The 15,724-nt window shown below is 37.0% G+C and overlaps 2 protein-coding genes across 3 annotated transcripts; both read right to left on the bottom strand.

Annotated features, from left to right (window-relative positions):
• Positions 1 to 2,749: 2,749 nt before the first annotated feature.
• LOC121749992 (DEAD-box ATP-dependent RNA helicase 6-like) lies at positions 2,750 to 9,056 on the bottom strand. Its single transcript, XM_042144519.1, has 10 exons — positions 8,532 to 9,056; positions 7,710 to 7,770; positions 6,397 to 6,631; positions 5,566 to 5,804; positions 4,829 to 5,080; positions 4,538 to 4,718; positions 3,678 to 3,766; positions 3,511 to 3,584; positions 3,297 to 3,418; positions 2,750 to 3,078 (listed from the first exon to the last, which is right to left on the bottom strand). The coding sequence occupies exons 1-9, from the start codon at positions 8,795 to 8,797 to the stop codon at positions 3,340 to 3,342; spliced, it is 1,476 nt and encodes a 491-aa protein (XP_042000453.1). The 5' UTR covers positions 8,798 to 9,056; the 3' UTR covers positions 2,750 to 3,078; positions 3,297 to 3,339.
• Positions 9,057 to 13,299: 4,243 nt separating this feature from the next.
• On the bottom strand, positions 13,300 to 14,793 carry LOC121749966 (LIM domain-containing protein PLIM2b-like). 2 transcript variants are annotated; one of them, XM_042144517.1, is made up of 5 exons: positions 14,576 to 14,793; positions 14,380 to 14,479; positions 14,266 to 14,294; positions 13,936 to 14,025; positions 13,300 to 13,859 (listed from the first exon to the last, which is right to left on the bottom strand). In XM_042144517.1, the coding sequence occupies exons 1-5, from the start codon at positions 14,714 to 14,716 to the stop codon at positions 13,491 to 13,493; spliced, it is 729 nt and encodes a 242-aa protein (XP_042000451.1). In that variant the 5' UTR covers positions 14,717 to 14,793; the 3' UTR covers positions 13,300 to 13,490. The 2 variants fall into 2 exon arrangements, with proteins under 2 accessions (XP_042000451.1, XP_042000452.1); XM_042144518.1 differs by having other exon boundaries at positions 14,266 to 14,291.
• Between the last annotated feature and the right edge of the window lie 931 nt (positions 14,794 to 15,724).

Raw genomic sequence — 15,724 nt, 5'->3', positions numbered from 1 at the left:
CGCCGCCCTCACGACGCTCCCGGACGTACATCCATCGTAACCGGGAGGAAGCCGCCGCAAGGTTAGTACCCGACTACTTCTGCGATAACCCGATTTGGGGAGATACCTACTTCCGTCGCCGTTTTCCGCATGAGTAAACTGCTATTTCTCCACATCGCGAATACTTTGGCGGCCCGGGAAGAGTTCTTCCGAGAAGGGTTCGACGCGGTCGGCCGTCCCAGCCACACGACGCTGCAGAAATGTACTGCAGCGATCCGTCAGCTTGCGACTGGACAAACGGCCGACATGTTCGACGAATACCTCCACATCGGAGACGCCACTGGGCGCACGTGCTTGCTCAAATTCTGCAAAGGCGTCCGGGCAGTCTTCACCGATGAATTTCTCCAGAGGCCAAGCACGACCGACTGTCAGTTCCTCCTCAACCTGCACGAACAAGTGCACGGATTCCCTGGGATGCTTGGCAGTGTCGATTGCATGCACTGGCAATGGAAGAATTGCCGGGTGGCTTGGAGGGGCTCCTACACGAGCGGCCACAAAGGCACCCACCCAACCGTTGTACTCGAGGCCGTTGCCGACTACCGGCTTTGGATCTGGCACGCGTACTTCGGGGTCCCTGGCTCGAACAACGACGTAAACGTGTTCCACCAGTCCGACCTCTTTACCGAAGTTTTGGATGGTAAAGCGCCGGCCATCAACTTCGTCGCCAACAACCGGCTGTATAAAATGGGGTACTATCTCGCCGACGGCATCTACCCGAAGTGGCCGACCTTCGTGAAGACGTGCAGCAGGCCTGCGAACCCAAAGCAGGCTCTTTTTGCGCAGAAGTAGGAGGCTGCTCGCAAGGATGTGGAGAGGGCGTTCGGGGTTCTCCAAGCGCGCTTCAACATCATCAAAGCCCCAGCTCGTTCGTGGTTCATGGAGAGCATGGTCGACATCATGTATACGTGCATAATCTTGCACAACATGATTGTCTGAGACGAAGGACCCGAGGCGGGAAATTGGTTCGACCTCGAATCCCCCGGAAGCTCAACCGCAAGTAGTCCGCCGCGAAGTGGAGCGCATCCGTCTATGCAAGAACGGTTGGCTATTCGGGCAAGGACACGCGACTCTAGCGTCCACGCCCAACTCCAAGAGTATCTAATTGAACACATTTGGGAAAACTTTGGCGGAGAAGATTAAATTATGTCATTTTTATTTTTTATGATTTTAATTATGTCTTTTTTCTATTTTTTTATTTTAAGTTGTAATGTTGTTTTAATTTTAATGAAGTGTGTTTTTAAATTGAATTGGGTTGGAAATAAAAATAAAAAATGAAATTGAATGAATAGTAATTTAAGGGACGGTTAAGGGACGGAGCGTTGCAGGTTCTTTTCCTTAGTTAAGGGATGTAGTAAAAAAGTACAGTGGAGCCCTCAAATAGTAGTTTAAGGGACGGTATGGAGACATCATAGTGGATGCTCTAAAGTATAAAGGAAAAAGTAGAGAGATGAATAGAGAGTAAAGTAAGAAAGAATTAAGTATTTTTTACTAAAAAAGAAAATGACTCAAGTACATATCTCTATTTTTAATAGTACTAATTTTTTAATACTAATAAAAACCTATATTCCACATTAACAATATTACAACCACAAACATTCCACATTAACAATATTACAACCACGTTTTCTTACTTTATGTATTAATAGTTGTACAATTTTTAAAATATGTTATTTTTTCTGAAACATAGTAACTTTACTATTAGTCGTACAATTTTAAGAAATTATTTAACTTTATAAAGGGTGGACAGAAAAGAATAGTGAAATTTGGTTGCAACTTTTATATGGAGTATTAGTTTTATAGTAAAACGCGAGTCGTGTAAGATAGTGGAATGTGAGATCCGCGAGATCTGCTTATTAAAAATAGTACAAGTGAAATGAAATATTTAATGCCGGATGAACAAAAAAAAGAATATGAGACATTTAATAGCGGGCATAGAGAATAGACACATTAGGGACATGACACAAAAATAATACTGCCTTCGTCCCACCATAAGCAAGACGCTTCTTTTTTTTGCATTCGTTTTAGAAAAATTATAGTATAAAATAGTTAAAATATAGAAAATGTAAAGTAAGAATGAATAATATAGAAATTAGTCTTATCTACATTATTGGATCCCTTATTTTACATTCTCTCAACTTCAACAAATATACATAATTTTTTCAAAACAAATTTAAAAATAAAGTGGCTCACTTAGTGGGACGGACGGAGTAGTATTTACTCCACATAATGGAGCCACTAGTTGTGGAGTACAAGGAGCAAGCCAGAGTAAGTTTATGGGAGAAGAGCAAGAAGGCCGCTCCCTTGAGGTGCGCCTAAAGAAAGTCGGGGTAACAGACAACGCTAGCTTATTTGTTGCATTTGATGTTGTAGTGAAAATCCCTTGTTGTGGGTTGCTACAATCGGTTGGAGAGGAAGAAGGCATAATACAAAGAGAATGCCAAGAGCAAGGAAGCACAACTCCACAAGAAGACTGAATAGAAGAGAGCTAGTGTTGCAAAGCAAGAGTCAAGAGATGCTCAAGCCCAACCATTAGCCTCAACTCTTTGTTTCCCACTTTGATTTTTTGATAAATTATCTCATCATATAGTTAATGTCTGAAAACTAATTCAACTGAACATATAAAGTATCTAAAAAAAGACAGGATTCTTCATTCTTGGACGGTGAAGGGGCCTCTTCAGCTGCCGGGATATCACATTATGAGGCATCAAAAAACAGAAACAATCTCTTTTTCTCCTTCAATCATGATCAATAGTACAAACTAGGATAAGAAAACCCTCTTTCGCACAGGACATACAGAAACACAGGATTGCCATAGTCTAACGTTAATATAGAGAATAAGACGAGTCATAACCTAGAGCAATAAGATATAATCCTCAAGGTTGTACAGTATACCATCCCTTTAGAAGTTCAAGTGGCATCAGATGCCCAACATGTTGGACATTTGGGCATCATATATAAAGCTTCTCATTACCAAGACCATGGTTTCATCTGAACCCGAACCTTCAATCATCTCACCTCTTCCACAGGGCAGCAGCTTTGCTGCAATTGAATAGGTGTTAGAGAGGAGTAGAGCATGAAATAATAGAAGATACAGAAACAATCTGACTGTCCATCGTGATTTATTTAGAAAGGTTCTTCCAAGTAACACATTGATCGACAGGAACTAGTGCTATTTACCTATAAATAAATGGCCGATAAAATGAGATGCGAGAAGAAAACATCTAATACAGGAAATATCAGTTCAAGAATTTGACAACCTTACAAACTTCAAATCGTGGGTCGAATAGCAATCCCTACAGATCACTGACAGTATACGGCCTGGTCAATTTGTGGTGGGATCTGCTTGATTTCTGTTCCTAATTCTTGTTCAATCCTATACCTGAATGATGATAAATTTTTATAAACATATTAATCTCTAATAACAATGAATTATAAACAGAGTACATATAAAATAAGGATCAAAGTACATACAAATTGAAACGGTCCTCATAGGTGATGAGATTCACAGCTAAGCCAAGGTGTCCATATCTTCCGGATCGGCCAACCTTCACACAAAATGAATAAATATAGTAGGAAGCAGCAAAACACTAACATGAAAACTTATAAAAGAGTTATGAAAGTAAAAAACGCACACATACCCTGTGTAAATATGTTTCAGAGTTCTTAGGAAAATCGAAGTTGATTACAACATTGACTGCCTGGATATCTATCCCTCTTGTAAACAAGTCTGCAATATATAAAAAGGAAAAATAAAATACCAAATACCATAGTTTAGAGCATAAATGATCATCAATATAAGATATATGAAATAGTCATAAAACGATATGACCAAATGCCAGACCCCAAAGTAGGCCATTTCTATCAATCTACAAGGCAGCATACAAAATTCAAGGTTCCAAAAGAGATTTGTTAGCAGACCCTAAAGTAAAGTCATGTAGAAGAGCATCATTCTTACCTTGTAACAGTACCCAATCAATGCTTTACAGTTTGAAAATGGACGCAAAATAAGTAAAAACAATATCAAAAGAATGCAATCACGTTCAGAGGGAGGAGAGAATATGATTTCTGAACAAGAAAATCTGTAGAAGAATATTAGGGGGGGGGGCAAAAATCATTCATATATGTATGTGTATAAACACAACATAGAAAATGAGAGGGGGAGAGATTGGAAGACCCACCATGCCCGAGCCTGATAAGAGTAAGGCCATTCACCATGCAAGTAATAAGAACAAGATAGTTTATGGTGGCTTTCTAAACTATTGAACATCATATTCCCATTTTCATACAATCAGAACAAATATATATAGCACTACCAAGTACCATAACTCACAAACTTCTCTACCTGTTGATGACCTCAGAGAAAAAATAAAAATGGGGCAACGGAGAAGAGAAACACCGAAGTTTCAGATAGCCCTTAAAAGAAAATATCACAATTTTTGTTACATGTTGGCATGTTACAATAAGAATATGGTGTATCCACCCATTGCATAGTACATACCAGTGCAGACAAGATTCCTGCAGGCACCATTACGGAAGTCATGAAATACTCTGTTGCGGTGATCCTGAAGCATCTTAGCATGAATGTAGAAGCAAGAGTAGCCAAGTTCTGTGATTTTCTTGGCAAGAAGTTCCACCCGATTCACAGAATTGCAGAAAATAATAGACTGGTTTATTTGAAGCTGTGCCAAAGAAACAGATATATCAAAAAAAATCACCAAATATGGTAAAGTCACCCCCAGAGTCTCAGAAAATAATAGAACAGACAAATAGTTGGTTCGAATTAATTAACCTTTGAGAAAAGGGTGTTCAGGCAGTGAACTTTCTGTCTTTCTTCAACAAAAGCATAAAACTGGGTTATACCCTTGAGCGTAAGCTCATCCATAAGGTTGATAATATAGGGTTTTCTAAGGTATCGTTCTTTGAAATCTTTTACTGTAACAGGAAATGTAGCTGAGAACATAAGAATCTGACGGCTTGTGGGCATAAAGCGAATCAACTGCTCAATAGAAGGCTGGAACTCTGGGGACAGAAGCTTATCAGCCTGAAAGAAATCAATAGAGTAAGGTTAACTTTTTAAGCAATCAGTAGCATTTTTCTGACAGCTTAAATGCGGTATGAGAAACAGACAAATCAGAAATGCACAAGAAAATGATGCTCTGGTGAGTGATGATTATGTTGTAAGCATATACAAGCAACCAGCAAAGTCGGATAAAAAGTACGTCCACCACTAATAGACAGTTTATTCTGATGTTAACTGTTTTTCAAGATTTGGCGACCTTATCCAAGATTTTCATGTCTGGCCTCATCTAGACATTCTGAGTTTAGCACATCACAAAAGCTCAATAAAGCCTTTGGCATGGGCTAACAAGTAACAACCACAGACCCAATCTCCAATCCCCATAAAAGTTAAAAGAATGGCGTGATACAAGAAGATGAGTCATAGTAAGTAGTCATGCAATATCAGAGGACCAATATTCTTCCACATCCTACACGTCGATAATGAAAAGAGAAGACATATTTACTTACCTCATCCATTACAAGCATGCTACACTCATTCAGAACACAGACATTCTTGTTAGCAAGATCAAGAATTCTTCCTGGCGTCCCAACAAGTAAATGCACTGGCTGGTAAAGGCGCATTATGTCATCTTTTAAGCTAGTTCCGCCAGTAGTAGCCATGACTTGAATTTGTAAGTGCTTCCCCAGTTCTTTACAAACTTGTGATGTTTGAAGAGCCAATTCTCTTGTTGGGACAAGAATAACAACTGCAAATGCATGCATAAGATACCAAGATCAGATTAGTTAAATAAGAAATCGAGAATAGCATCAATAAGTTACCTAAATCAACCAACAATGGTATTCAATAGTAAGTTATGAATTGCATTAAATAGTAACATAAAACAAAGGATATTGGCAATTAGTTAGTTAGTTAAAACAACAAGGAAAGCTCTAAATATATTAATGCTAGATAGAATTTGTCTGCATCGTGTTCATGCACTTTTAATATATAAGGATTGTATCCATGTTCTTCAACTTTACGCAAAACATTTACCAAGGAGCTGTTAAACTAACCCAATGAGACCAATAAACTCCTATCGTTGACCAAGACTATCTTTACTACCCCACACTTTTATAAACCCCTACGTGTTGGTGTACACAGTACACACACACACACATAGCACCATGGTACATTGTCAAAATGCCATTGCCTCCTAAGTCCTAACACAATGATAAATGCAAATATTTGTCTTGAACTATTAAATTCCATTAAGTACCAAGTTAAAAGCACATCCTTTTTCTTCAACGAATACTAAGAGACTCTATAATTGCAGAAAGCATCAAATACGTAAACTAAACCTTGAATTGCATTTTTATCTTGATCAATCTTCTCCAAGGCAGGAATGCAAAACGCTGCAGTTTTTCCGGTTCCATTTTTTGCCCTAGCCAAAATATCACTTCCAGTGAGAGCAATTGGAATACTCTCTTCCTGGATCGGAGATGGGCTCTCAAAACCCTTCTCATATATTCCCATTAACAGTTCCCGCTTTAAAAAGTAATCTTCAAATTCATTTCCTTTGGTAGCTGTAACATCCTGAAAGACAAAATACAAATAAAAGTCAGGCCAACAGTCACTCCAGACATGGCTTAAGATTACAAACAGCAAAATTCAATAAAATGACAAACTAATGTCAACCCTTGCAGAATTTAATGTACAATAAAGTCATTTACGGAAGTGCTAAAAGAGAATGCCAGAAGATGTTCTGCACATCAAGACAAATTGAATGAATCTAATTGTGACAGTGAAATGGAAAAGCAGTTGAAATGCAGTCAGTGCACTCAAGTGCTCACTTATTCACCAACAAACACTCCTAAGATCTTTAACAAACTCTTCACTTAAATTGAGTTCTTCAAATCAGTTATTAACATCAATTATCAACTGAAATATCAAGAAAAATATCAAAATGGTTGACAGAAGTTTCTTACTTTCCTAGTATAAGTTGCTCACTCTTCTAGTAGAGAAGGAGGGGGCTTCTTCCATCATGAAGATTAATGGGAAATTAATTATTAGCCCTGCTCTCATGCTAAAAGTAACATGACACAAGAAAAGGAATTCAGGATAAGCAAAAGGCCTACATTGTCTTCTAATTTTCTAGAAGAATATTGTGCTACAGATTCAGTCACCTAAACAAGATACTTCCTTTGAGTTTTTGACATATATCATGATTGCTTAAGCTAGCTAGGAATTAAACACACATGCACACACTGGGAGCTAGTTTCTAAGCATTTATTGGAATTTGGAAGACAACAATACAGAAAATAGAGCTTGTATAAGAAGCACAAACAAAAAGCATACACAAATGGCATTTTCCAAGGTATGGTTGATCAAATCCTAAACATAGTTATGATTTAATTGAATAATAGCTAATCCTGTCACTTAAAATGTAGTTAGCCAATGTGCATCCAAAATTTGTTTTTTGCTCAATCAGACCTTTTTAGTTACGACATATCAGAAACATTCTAATGCAATATAGTGTTTTTTTTCTGACAATGATGGTCCAAGGATTGCATTACCAAGTAGAACAGACCAGAGATGTTAACTGGGGGAAACAATATTGACGTTAAGTTTGTTAGTGCAATAATCCAAAAATCGTGAACAATGAGAGTGTTACCTCTGTTCTGTAACGATTGTCCCGTGGTGGTAACTTTAAACGTGCCTTCCAATCTTGTGAACTGGTCAAGATAAATACTTAAGTGCCAATTATGCAAGAATAATGTTATGTGTACAGTGGAGATAAAGTGGCAAAGGAAGACAGCTCAAAGTTCAGCAAAAAATACAACAGTAAGCATAAAAAGAAAAAAGCAAGCAGCAGCACTTCCACAAAACCACATTGCAGAGTTAAGAAATAACAAGATTATCCCAGATGTCCTTAAAATTAGAGCGAGACCATTCTATTAACAAGCTCGAACATGTAATTCTAACTTTAAATAACGCTACATAGAGCACTTCGTTCGGCAAAACACAGCGACTACCAACTTGATGTCCACATGAAAAATAAAGAGAAAGCTAAGTTACAGATGAATCATGTACTCCATAAAATATCTCGTCGTCTAAAAAAGTACTACAAAAATCTTGCCAAATGCAAATAGCACAGCAAGTACATTTCTGAGGCTGAAGTCAGGTTCTCACTAATTACTAGTAGCTTTTATATCAAAACTGTAACACCTTGGATTCCCAATAGTTCGATGACAGAACTAGATTATCATTTATCAGTCCTTTACCCACAATTTCAATGATTGAACTCTTAATAATTACCCTACCTATGTACTCAGTAAAAAGAGATAAGTATAAAAGACAAAACCACAGGAACCGAAGAAATAGTATAGCAGTAAGCCAACAAAAGCAAGAAGAGAAAAGGAGATAAAATGATAGGAACAGGGAGATTTAACCAATACGAAACATAGGGCAAAATGTGCAAATTAATGACAAATACCTAGAATCAATGGCTTCTGACTGCACGGTCTTTTCAACCTCGTCGACAGCGGAATCGGAAGGAGGCAACTGATTTCTTCGCAGCCATTGCTGCTGCTGATACATTTGCTGATTCTGATTACTAGGCGCTGGACTTCTTTGCACATACTGGTGCATAGGGTTTCGTGGCTGAAAACTAGGGTTTGGTCCGGCATTCGGGTTCATTCCGCCCCCTCCGCCTCTGCCGCCGCCCATTCCTGGCGGTGGGTATCTCGCTCGCGAACTCATAAAAAATACTGTTTAAACTTTACAACAATGGCGAATTGAGCGATCCTGAGCGCCTATTTAGTATCCAATTACACAACCTTGAAAATCTTGAGATATAGATCGAGATATCCTGACCTACATAAGTTGTTTCAGAGCGCGAGGTAGAAGAAACAGTGATATCTCGCGATTGAGAGAGAAGAAAATGCTACAACGATTTTTCAATGAAATGAAGTTAAAAGATAAATTGGAAGTCTAGGAAATGCGACCGTTCTAGGTGTCCGAGGAATTTCTTACATTCAGTTCGGTTCAAAATTACTCTCCAATGATAAACTACAACATAAAATACGTAGACAATTTGTTTTAATACTAATCCAAAATCAATCTTATTAGTAATCCAATACGTAGAAAATTTGTCCTAATAGTAATCCAAAATCAATCTTATTAGTTATTAGTGTTTGAGTAGGAGTATTTATTTTTAGGTTTATACTAATATAAAATCAAAAACTTTTTCATTGGTGAATTAAAAAATTTAGAGATTATTCTTTTATATTACCAACAGTGGCAGTGTGAATATGTGCTGATCTATTTTTGTTTTTTCATGGAATTTGGTTTCAGTTTGTGTAAATTGGTTGTAGATTGCGTAGTAGAGCTATGGATGCAATTTAAATTTATTTATCATTGATTAAGTTGAAATTTTTAAACACTAAATTGTAGGCGTACTAGTTTGATTTAGTCATCGTAACTCTATAATGACAAAAGTGAGAAGTTTTTTTGTTTTGTATTTTTTGCATTTTTTTTAGTTAAAAGTATTTTACATTTAAAATTTTATAAACAAAAAATATTAGGTTATAATTTAGGTTTTAATAAAACATAATGAGTAATTTAATTCGGTCAAAATCGACTAAACAACCATTGACGGTTAGTTTTAAATGGTACTGTACAAAAAGGACTAAATCTAACCCGTTTTCAAGTGTGTTGGACCAAATAATTCAAAAAATAATGTTCTAGATCAATCATCATATGTTCAAGACTATTTTTGGCCTTTACTCTATAATAAAGGAATAATAACCTACAAATTAATAAAATCTTACTTATTTTACTAAAATCGGATAATCAATGAACATTCAGTTAAGTTTGCGAATAAATTGGATTATGATTTATGACCACTTGAAAATCCGAGGTGGATTCGACGTTTTCAATTGAAATTGAACACGATTAACTAGAATCAATTTGAACATGACCTCGTTAATTAAAAAATCCGACATTGTTAGCAAAATTAGAGAAAAATTGAAAGTCAAGTAATTTTTTAGTAGATTCTTAAATCTACATTCAGCTACGAAGAAAAGTTATCTTCAGTCATAACTGGAACAATTCTTCAAATTCTGGTAATCCCTCTCAGTTTGATTTTGGTCTCTATTACTTCGCTAGAAATCAATTAGATTGCATTAGATTCAAGAATGCTTTCGGGTGAAAATTCCCGTGTATTTGCAAACGATGATCGCTGGATAATTATGCATTTTAATAGTTAGGGTTTTGATCTGCACTGTCTTGTAACCTTAGATCACTTTGCTTTATGAGTTCATTTACTGCCTTTCACTGCTGCACCGATGTGTTTATCGTCCACAATTTGGAATTTTGCTATCTCGTTTCCGTGTTATTTATTTTTTTAAATATTTGAGGTGTAATGTATCCTACGTACGCCTCTTTTGACTCTGAATCCCTGACCGAAATGCAATCTTAAACTCATGATTGTGTTTGCACTATTAATCCTTTTTCATATTGTGCGAATTTCAATTTTGAAACAGATTCTTTAGTTTTTCCGAAACTATGAGGGTAAGGTGATGCATGAGCTATTTTTGACGAAGAAAGTACTTGAAAATGATATTCTCTCCCATTTTGTGCTAAGGGGTTAGTTGAACTCAGATATTGATGCAAAGCATTTGAAGTTCTTACTTCTTAGTCGTTACTATATCCCAACAGAAGTCAGATGATGGGAGTGCTCCAACATTTGCATCGTTTTTAATTGAGTCCAATTGTGCATAGTAATTTGTGAATGTACGTAACATAACTAAAAACAAAATTTAAGAAACTAAACAAAAGGGAAAGTACTCATAGACTTATTTATGTAAGAGAACGTTCGCCAACAGTGTACATTTGCCTTGCAATAAAGTAGTGACTGCATCTTGTCTTTGTAGATTAACTGGAAGATTTTGCAGCTGTAAAACGAGGTGATTAAGACATGGTAACACGTTTCTGGCTTTGGATACCGTAACTTGATTTGTTCAATGAATTTAATCTCTTGTAAATTTTTACTGATATTCTTGTTAATGAATTTTCAGTCAGCGCTGTTCAATTTCCATTCATTCCTTACTGTTGTTTTGTTAGGCATATGTGCCTGCACATATGTGAAGATACAGTTCCCTGGTCTTCTTGAACAGAGAACAGGGTAAGACGTTGTGGTTCTATATTCTACTTTTCGAAACTGTTAATATATTTTGTTAGTGTGAGGATGTAAATTGTTTGTTTTAAGAAATGAAGTTTGAATTTTTAAATTGGAATTTGAGATGTTTTACATGGAAACTTCTAAAACACAGTAAGGTAGTGTGTTGTATGGACTATGGACCAGCTTTGGTTGTAGATATTTTGATTTATTGTACTTAGGTAATTGGTTAAGTGATAAAGCTTCCTGCCAAATCGCCAAGTGATAGATCTTTTTCTAGTTGTCATTTCTGCCTTGTCATGAAAACAATTTATATTTTGGCTGAAGTTCATGATAACATGAAACTTGATGATTACCTTGGGGCAACAGTCTTTTTTCTCAAGAGACTAGTCTACAACTTCCTCATTGCAAGAAGCAACCAAGGAACTTGTGCCGAAGAGTCCTGATAATTGATGATTCAGACAAGATTTGGTGCTTTTTCTGAAACACAAAGACAAAATGTCCTAAAGCTTACCAATTGTTTACTATAATTACCAGCATTTCATAACCTAGATATGATCATAAGCAGACAGAAGATGTTGATACAATGAGCTGATCTTAATTCGTGACTTGCATGTCTAAGAATTCTTGTTTTAGAATTTGGTTCAACTCCTGTTTCATGCACAAAATTATACATCCAAGAAATTTTGAAGGAAAATCACATTTGTGTCAGTTTGTACCTGCTTGTCTGCTGTTTCTCTTTTCTATGATATGAATTTTTCACAATAAAATTCATGGTTAGTTATTCAGCCTTTTTATTGAGAAGCCTAATAATTGGATCCTCATTTAAATTCACTCTGGCAGGTTTCGAGGTGTATTCTGGAAGGCTGCTAGAATAGGTATCACTTTCTTAACTGTGATTTGTATTACTATGTTTTTTACATGGATTTTTGGTTCATATTGTATTTAATGATGTCTAGGAGTGTGCACATGATTCTATAGGCAACCTTTAGCAAGCATGACCTGTAGACTGTAGGACGAAACTGCCAGTTTCTGAGAATTACAAACTGATCATCCTTCTTCATTACAAAAATTTTTCTTCCTGCCTTTCTAGTAACTGTCACACTGGCAAGTAAACAAAGTTTTCCTTTTAGTTAAACTCGTTTAGATTTAATGGTCGAAATAAGATCCATTTGCCGGGATAGATTATGTACAGAACGCTTTCAGCAAGCCATGTAGGATGAAAATGAACAGGTTTTCATGACCAACTAAACTTCTGGCCACTAAACAGTAAACAGTTCGTGGAACACAATGCCAGAGTGGAATAATTACATTTGCCTGGGCAGCAATCTTTTATGCTATTTGACCCTATGTGACTTACATATAATGTAAGAGCATCAGTTTTAATTGTTGAAGTAATAATAAAAGAAGTTATGTCTTTTATCCTTTACTCCATAGGCTCCACCTTTTACTTGTTATATAAGGAGGCTTGTTTGCTGAGGGGGTACTTATTTTAGGTGAGATATGTTAGATAGATAATAGTAATATAGGCTAGTCCACCACATACTTTGATGGATCAAACAAATCTGAGCTTGTTTGATCATGTATTCCTTCGAAACTCCAATCTTATATTTGAGTGATTAGTTGGATATATCAAGATGCATGCTGTAAGGATTCTCCATTTCTTGTTTGCTTTTGCTACTTGTATTTTTGCTTTCTTACGAGCTCTAACTCAGAGGTGGCCAATCCCTGTAACAGGGGAGCGACTGAGTCCTTGGGTGGCTGTTGGATGTTTCACAATGGGCGTGTCTATCATATTCTTCTGAAGAAAGATGCATTAGGCTCCAGTGACAATGTTAGATTTTTGAAGTCTACTTATCATAGTTGAAACTTTTACCGCATTCTTTCTCAGAGTTGCACACTTCACTTTGCTTTCAATCTTGAATCATCTTTCTTGGATCATCAAACATTGAAAACTAATTACGTCTAAATTGAAATTATATGCATGTGTTACAGCTATCAAATTGTGGGACTGGCTCGACAACATCTCAAATATATTGGTTTTTTAATTAGCAGGCATGCTATTCCATTTGAACAATATATATTGAGGTGTAGAACTTGTCTTATTTCTCTATAATATACTACTAGTATACTCCTGCAACTGCATGCGTGCATAAGACTTAACAACAACATTTATACGTCATACATATATAGACTAGTGCTAACACATAACCAAAACTCAGAAGAAAAAAGAAAAAGAATAGCTCATATATATTTCCAGTAGAAATGAAACATCTAGGATTCCTCTTTTGGCCTGTCAGCATCATCGTCATCTGCCGGTTTGTCCTCGATGGCGGGTTTATCATCATCATCATCTGCGGGTTTGTCCTCGTCGGCAGGTTTATCGTCCACATCTGCAGGTTTGTCTTCGTCGGCATCTTCGGTGAGGCCGTCGACGTCGATGGCCTCCATGCTGGCGGTCTTCTTGTGGGAGGTGGAATCAAGGACATGCTGGTAATTTCCCTTCTCCATGAATAGTTGCTGGAAGTGGTGCTTGCAGTAGAGCACCCCATCTAGGGCTGCGTAGTTGGAGTGGGTAAGAGGGCAACCCCCATGGGCACACTTGAAGCATGACTTGTGGTATATATGTTCCTCCATTGCCATCTGCATACATATACCATCGTTTAACTTGTTTCAACACAACTCCTACATATCTATGACTATGTCTGTTATTGAGTACCTTGTCAAGTGGGTAGACAGTCTTGGTGCAGGCAGCACATTTGTCTTGGGTGCCAGAGAACATGGCAGACATCTTGCTGGGTGCCCTTGTCTGTCATCAACAATAATATCAACATTTTTGCACACATCTTCATTCACAATTGGATATATCTATACTTAAGGTAGTGGTTCAATTGAAAAGAACTTGAAAACTTATCAGTTGGAAGCACCAAACCATATTAGTTGATTTGTTTTGTGCTACCAACTAATGATAAGTTCTGAAATTCTAATTTTAAGATAGTTTTGAAATGATCCATCTCCTATATATATATATATACATATAAAATCTTACAAGGGAATTTTCTCGGTCTCCTTTTCCTGCTGCATGAACGAATAAATGAATCATCAGCAGATTATGGAGAAGATGCAATAGTATATGTATAAAAGGTACATTGAGATTTCAGACCAGTTTGGAAATTCTTGCTGAAATTTCCGGACTCCTTGAAAAGCTGTTCGAAATGAGTCTTGCAGTAGAGTACGCCATCCATGGATGAGTAGTTGCTCATCTGAGAGAGAGAGAGAGACAATTGAATTAAGAATCATAGAGAGAGAGAGAGAGAGAGAGAGAGAGATCCATGTATGTATAGAATATAAATACATACAACAAGGGTGCCCTTGCAGTGGCTGCATTTGAAGCAGGCTTTGTGGTAGTTGGCGCCATCAGCAGACAAGAGATCGACGAAATAAACAGTCTTGTCGCAGGCCTTGCATTTATCCTGAGTTCCTGTGAATGATGATGCCATGGATTGATTGATTAATTAATTAAGGCAAGGCCTATTCTATCAAGAGCTGGGAATTTAGGCATTAAATGGGAATCTGATTCAAATTGTGTAAAGAAATTCCTTGTTCCCAAACCACACATGCTTTTATACCCACCTCATTATTCTATTTCTTGTGGTGGAATCGTGATTGGACATCCCATAATCCAGGGAAATGGATGGACCTACTACTTATGGTTCTTACTCTTTCTTTCATTTTTCCACTATCTATAATCCATATAATTAATTTATTGGACTTAATAACAGTAATTATCCTCAAACCATATAATCATTTTACATAAGCATAGGTTCAAATGAGATCGTTGTGTTGAATCACGAATATTTGAAGTGGATGCATCTTTCTAGTGGATGAACATAGTCATTGGTTTGAATTCAAGAGGCAACATAATTTTCATATTCCCAGACATAATTATCTATGAAAAGAAGAAGAATCATTTTCAATATTTCAGTGACGAAGAATTAATATGGATGCAACTCATTGCTAAATGAATGTAACACTTGCGAACATCTTGATTGGAAATATTTCAATTTCTTTAATTTAATTATTTTCATTTTTAAATCGACTATGTACCGTCAACAATGATTTCCCATTATTTCTAAGATGAGTTAGAATTCTCAATATACAAGTTGAGAAACGTCTTGCACACTGACCTGCACTTTATTATTAAATATTTAAATTCATATTTTTAGTTGTAGAACTTGGAGTTCCATTTTTTATAAGAGCATCCACAATAACCGGCGTCACCACCGCCACGCCGATTTTTCGCCCACGCCGGTTTGACGCCGAACCATTGGAACCGGCTTGGGCGAAATCGGCGTCGCCATGCCGATTCCTGCGCTGACGCCGGTTCCGACGCCGATCATCACGGGCGCCATTGTGCGTCCCGGATCGGCGCCAAACCGGCGTCGGATTTAAATTTTTTTTTTTTGTTTTTCGAACACACTATATATACGCGCGTTGAATCTCATTTT

The sequence above is a fragment of the Salvia splendens genome, chromosome 1, assembly GCF_004379255.2.
Source record: "Salvia splendens isolate huo1 chromosome 1, SspV2, whole genome shotgun sequence".
NCBI classification, from domain to species: domain Eukaryota; kingdom Viridiplantae; phylum Streptophyta; class Magnoliopsida; order Lamiales; family Lamiaceae; genus Salvia; species Salvia splendens.
Note: the sequence above shows the minus strand (reverse complement) of the source record. Positions and strands in the feature narration are given on the sequence as shown.

Coding starts and splice junctions, on each gene's coding strand:
- LOC121749992 (XM_042144519.1), bottom strand. CDS start 8,797: ATGAGTTCGCGAGCGAGATACCCACCGCCAGGAATGGGCGGCGGCAGA. Junction 5,805..6,396: donor AGATAAAAATGCAATTCAAG/GTTTAGTTTACG, acceptor ATGCATTTGCAG/TTGTTATTCTTGTCCCAACA. Junction 5,081..5,565: donor GCATGCTTGTAATGGATGAG/GTAAGTAAATAT, acceptor GATTTCTTTCAG/GCTGATAAGCTTCTGTCCCC.
- LOC121749966 (XM_042144517.1), bottom strand. CDS start 14,716: ATGGCATCATCATTCACAGGAACTCAGGATAAATGCAAGGCCTGCGAC. Junction 14,480..14,575: donor ACTGCAAGGGCACCCTTGTT/GTATGTATTTAT, acceptor TCTCTCTCTCAG/ATGAGCAACTACTCATCCAT. Junction 14,295..14,379: donor CAGCAAGAATTTCCAAACTG/GTCTGAAATCTC, acceptor TCGTTCATGCAG/CAGGAAAAGGAGACCGAGAA.